The sequence below is a fragment of the Drosophila melanogaster genome, chromosome 3R (genome assembly GCF_000001215.4).
Source record: "Drosophila melanogaster chromosome 3R".
In the NCBI taxonomy this organism is placed as follows: Eukaryota; Metazoa; Arthropoda; class Insecta; order Diptera; family Drosophilidae; genus Drosophila; species Drosophila melanogaster.
In genome coordinates this window covers 11,707,261-11,712,651 of record NT_033777.3, presented here as the reverse complement: position 1 = coordinate 11,712,651, position 5,391 = coordinate 11,707,261, and the positions used below count along the sequence as shown (strand labels likewise).

Here is a 5,391-nt window from a genome sequence, read left to right as displayed (position 1 = left end):
ATTCAGGCAAACTGTGTGTGTGCATGCCATTTAAATTTAAGCGAGTTAAGTACGCTAGTGATCCTGTTTGCATGTTGATTTTCCACATTACGCATACGCCCCGTCAGACAGCGTGTCCCTAATTACAATTGATGGTGATTCGCAGGCAGATCACGCAGCCAGTGCGCCAAAACTAATTAAAATGTTTATCAACTTTGTAATTGTCACACCCTAATTGTGGCACCACGTGACTCAATTGTGACCTGACATTCAATTCAATTCGAAACGAAACAGCCTTGTTCAGTGCGAATTAAGTATTTATTCATTGACTTCCAGCAGCAGGCTAATCAGTTCCATGGGCGACTTCTTGCACCTGCTGGCATAGGCCGCCTGGCAGTCGCCGCCCCTCTTGCCAAAGTGCTCCGATGTGTGATACTCCCGATCCGAGCTTTGTCCCAGCTGGTCCACCGAACTGGAGGGCCGCAGCACTATGTTCATGATCTCACCAAGCAGCCCGGATTCGTGGTTCAGCGGCAGTGCGGCATGCTCACAAATCAGCCGGAGGAGACAACTACGGCCGGGCAAGCCCATGTTCTCGATGACCATCTCGATGCCACGGTAAATAATCCAACGATATAATGCTCCATAGGGGGACTCCTTCTCCCTGCCCGTTATGGCCATCGGCTTGAGGTAGACCCGTGTTATCTCCGTGGAGTTGGTGGGCAGAAAGTACTCCGCCTTGAGCACATAGCCCGAGGTAACAGACTCAAAGTGCAGGTTCTCTACGGGAATGCCAATGCCACCGATGAACTGCACACGCGTGGGACTCGTTGGCGGAAAGATCAGTGATCTGCTCAAGCGTTTCAGGTGACCATCGGCGGAGCACAAGTGCATACAGCTGAGGAACGCGTATATTGCAACTTCTAGTCTCATTTTGCTTCCGTTTGGTTCGAGAATCAGCGGTGAACTGAGCCATGCGTTTTCACACCTCAACTCACTCACTTTCTTCTGGCGGCGGCTTGTTTGTCTTGGCCAAAGAGGCTTTTAAGGCCCGAAACCAGTGCAATTAGCACTTTGGTGGCAACTCACTGATCTAGTTAAACCAATTTCACTAACGACCATGAAACCGTAATAGACGGCGCCAAAGTGCAGCCTAAGAATATTTAAAGAACTTGGATTAGCTGCGAACCATGTTTAAGCATTTCATCTCATTTATTCGAGCAAAAGCAGTTCAAATAAAATGAGCATCGTATTCTGTAAATATTTACTCTATTCAAACGACTTCGGCTTACACTCTGCTTTCCTAGTCCAAAGTAATCCAACTAGTTTAAGCAACCTCACATGCAGTAAAGTAACTTAAGTAAAGTGCACAATTGCACGAACCAATGGAAAAGGATTGCTAAACGCGTATGAGGATTGCCGGGGAATGTGTGAGCATGAGCATTGGCATTAAGACAGTAACCGGAGTGGCGGGATGATGCGGATTGGGATGGGGATTGGATGGTCTTTTACTGGAATGCGGAGCGGAAGTTATGCCCTCAACGACTTGAGTAAGTTAAGTGAATTGCCGTTGCATCGGGCGCTGCCAGGCAAAAGAAGCGGAAAATGCGGGATGAGCTCTGAAAGGGCGTAGCCCGGGACTTCTGGATAAAAAAAAAAAAAACAAAACAGCTCGCCGGGATGTGAAAGCTCTTGGGTGGCGACACTGACCTGGACAGGAAAACGAGAAATGCTACGATTGAGAGACAGAGGGAGAGATTAGAGGAAAGCGAGAATCAGCACAAAAAGTACAAGAACATTCTCACTCCGCAGGGGGGAAATGGAAACGCATAAAAAGCACTAAAACTGTAGGAAAAACTAGTTGATTTCTCGATTCCCCTGACATCCTTTCTCAGTCTAGACATTGTATTGTGTTCTGGGCTATTTATTAAGCTGGCGATTTAATGTGCGGATGACAGTGCTCTAACACAGATACTAGCCATTGCAGCAAAAGAATATCTACATATGTCAAAGATCTACAGCCTGTGGAATAAATACTGCAAAGCTTCTTTTTTTCTCGTTGATTGTTTTTTTGTCAGATTCATTTGCTTTAATGTAAAACCTAAACAAGCAACAAATAAATTTTAATTACATTTATATGACATACGCTTGTCTATAAGTGTAAATGTACAATCCTTTTGTAATCCCATGTTTTATTTATTTTATAGCTGCAACATTAAAGTCCATGCGCAATTCAGGAAACTGTAAACAAGTAAATGCCTTTTAAGTAAGGGAAAAGTAATTTATCCATAGTTTTTCTTACCATTTCCATTTCGGAAACTGGAGCACCGCGCAGGTAATAAAAAGTTGGACAATGCAATGCGGCAACGCGGAACTTGCAACTTGGATGGAGGCAGATGAGGAACCGCAACGCAGGCCACGAAACTTTCACCTGCAGCACTTTATGTGCATCGTTACCCGTTGTAGTAGTGAACTTCGGGCCAACTAGTATGCAAAATGAAGGCAAAAGTTGCACTAGGCGACTGGCTATCGATTGTCGTGGCAGGCCAAATCAATTATGTTGACAGACCGACACCAGCACCATTCGCAGAGGTAAGCGCTTAGGTGAAACAGTTTAAATGCTAGAACATTTTGGGAGACGGGCGCACGTGTCGTATGAGTAATGAGCGACCCAAACAGAAATGCATTCATCACCGCCTGCGTGGAAGTGTGTGGTGCTGGGTCGTGGGAGGTCGGAGCTGGGAGCTGGGAGCTGGGAGCTTGGTGCCTTTGCAAGTGTCGTCGTCTTCACATCTTGACCTCGCCGAGCCGAGCCTCGAAATTACCTCGTTAGTGCTCCAGGGCGCCGCAAATCCTTTGCCCAACCGACGAGGAGAACTCGTCTGGCAAATGAATGTGTCTTACTTATGCTTATTTAGTTTCTGGCCCAAAAGGAGCAGAACCCTAAGCTAGAGCAGAAGCTGGAGCTGAAGCTGCAGGATGCTGAATGGAAGGAGTGGGCGTGGGTAATGAGTTAAATTATTATGCAAACGACGGCTTCATGTCTTCAGCTTGCAAATGTGTGCTCCACATAAACAAAACACTCGAAATGTGTGCCGGGGACAAACAGAGCTCCTGAAGCCAGTAGGCAGTTGCAAGGCGAAGAAGCTGCTTTCCGGGAGGCCAGGCGGCATAAATGTAGATTAGATTCGGAACAGGGGGAGCAGGAAGCTGCTCACTCAATGCAAGTGGCATCATTTGGTGCTCTTCTTGAATCTACAGCAAAGCCCACTCACACCGCCATCTGCATCAATGCCAGCCACATTATTTATGGACTTTGCACACAATAATTGGCAAGCTTTCCGCTCCACAGCGCACTGGTCAGCAAAAGGACAGTTCGCATTGGGATCGGAAATCAGAAATGGGAATGGTATGGGAATTGGATGGTCTCCGGATGGGAATCGATGTGGGATGGGTGGTAGGATTGGGGCGGCTGGCTCTCCTGGTTTGTTGACTCCAAAATAATTGTTCTGTTTTTCGGGGCCATAAAAAGCATCGCTGAACAGGTGTATTTAACAATCAACTCAAATTGATGATTGGACAATGCAATGTCAGGCAGCAAAAGAAGAAAATTTCATAAAGGAAAAATATGAAAATCATTATTAAATCGACCATTAGGACATCAGCTAATTGTATTAACTATTTAATTTCAGTTTTTATGGCAATTAATATCTGAAATATGCCAACGGAAGTATATATACTGCCTATTAAAAAAATTGTATTAAATGTGCTTGCACATCATGGAAACAAAAAATCTAGTTGGGACAAAAGAAAAGAATATTTTGCCACATACCTAATCAGAGACGATGTATTACGTAAAATAACACAATTACCAACTTTATGAATTTTCCAACAAATTGGTCCTCCAAAATAAAACGACGATAACTGTGTTCAAATCAACCATTAAACAATACTTTAAGCTTAATTGGAATAGCATGGCAATGACTTTGATGTGTTCTTTTATTTGCTATCCCCTGATATCCTTGATTTTGTCACAGGACTTTACACATGACACAATAACTTCCGAAGCGAAATCAATTTACAAGCCAAATATTTGGGCCATAACAAGGCCCCAAACTGGCTCTAATTATGCATGGTCACCATGCGGGTCACTTACCGAATTTGAATGAAAAGCTGGATGGGTCAGAAAGGTGTCCACGTGTCCACGTGACCATGTACCCGAGTCTGTGTATGCCTGTTTGGCACAGCCCGAATATGGGAAATGTATGCAAATGACCGGAACACAGCAAACATTCTAATCGGCAATTGTGTTTGTGTGCTTTTTGTTGATATGGAGTTGTCTTTGCTTGTTTTGCTGATTTTGAATGGGGTAACTTAAATTTCATGCCAAAGGATAGAAAGACGGGACCATAGAAAGGATTTAAGCAGATGGGAATAAATGTGGATTCTTACCCAGGATAGTTTTTAATGTGCATGAAATATGGACCATTGCAAATTTAACTTTAAAACTATGTAACTCTTAAATGAAACTCTTTAAAATTAAGTATTTTTGCTAAATACAGAGTCGTTTTAGTTCCTTTTAGCCTAATTGATTTTAATTTTATGTAAAATTACACATTCCCCTGAGTTCTCCACTATAACAAGGTTACAGTCTGCCAAACTCTTATTAAAAGTTTCGGGGCTGACCAAAAGCCCTTTACTTAGTTACAGTCCCAAGGACGTGGGTGAATGTGGCTTGAAGCCCCTTAAATGAGATCAAATTGAAACACCCGGCCAGGACACGCTGGGAACTGTATTCAAATATTTAATCCATCCGGGCAGACTGCATTCACAATAAACCCACTATTCCAATCCCCAACTGCTTCACCAGACCCACAAGCCCACCATCAGTGGCACCCACATAAAGAACAGCTGTGTCCACCGTGCAGAATTTCATGACACACCGAATGAAAAACCCAGGCTGGAGAATCGGGATTGGGATTGCGATGTGGTGGGGGAGTTGGGAGTGGGAGTGGTCGTGGGAGTGGCCATAGGAGTGGGTCTGGTCTTTTCGTGTTTAATTGAGTTTGAAATAGGTGCCAGCTTCTCTGGCCTTCCAGCCGGTGGGCTCTGAAATTGGCTTAGTTGCGAGTTGCCATCGAAACAGAAAACAGGAGGAAACCGGAATATATGTAAAGGGGTGAATGCAACTACTTGAGTCAGCAGCTGCTTTTGCTTACCAAATTTTATTCCACCATTGATGCAGTGCGTTCCAAGAATTTGCGGGGCTATAAACAATAAGGAGGGACTGTAAAGTGGCTACGTTATCCTCCTCTGCACTCCTCTGCAGTGGAGCATCAAAATTTAATCCTTAATCGGACCAAATCCCTACCCATTCCACTAAATCCGCTTTATGTTTGCCCAGCAATCCTT

The 5,391-nt window shown here is 44.3% G+C and overlaps 1 protein-coding gene across 1 annotated transcript; it reads right to left on the bottom strand.

Moving 5' to 3' along the window:
- Nucleotides 1-280: 280 nt before the first annotated feature.
- On the bottom strand, nucleotides 281-976 carry CG14720 (uncharacterized protein). Its single transcript, NM_141851.3, has one exon. The coding sequence runs from the start codon at nucleotides 910-912 to the stop codon at nucleotides 298-300; it is 615 nt and encodes a 204-aa protein (NP_650108.2). The 5' UTR covers nucleotides 913-976; the 3' UTR covers nucleotides 281-297.
- Between the last annotated feature and the right edge of the window lie 4,415 nt (nucleotides 977-5,391).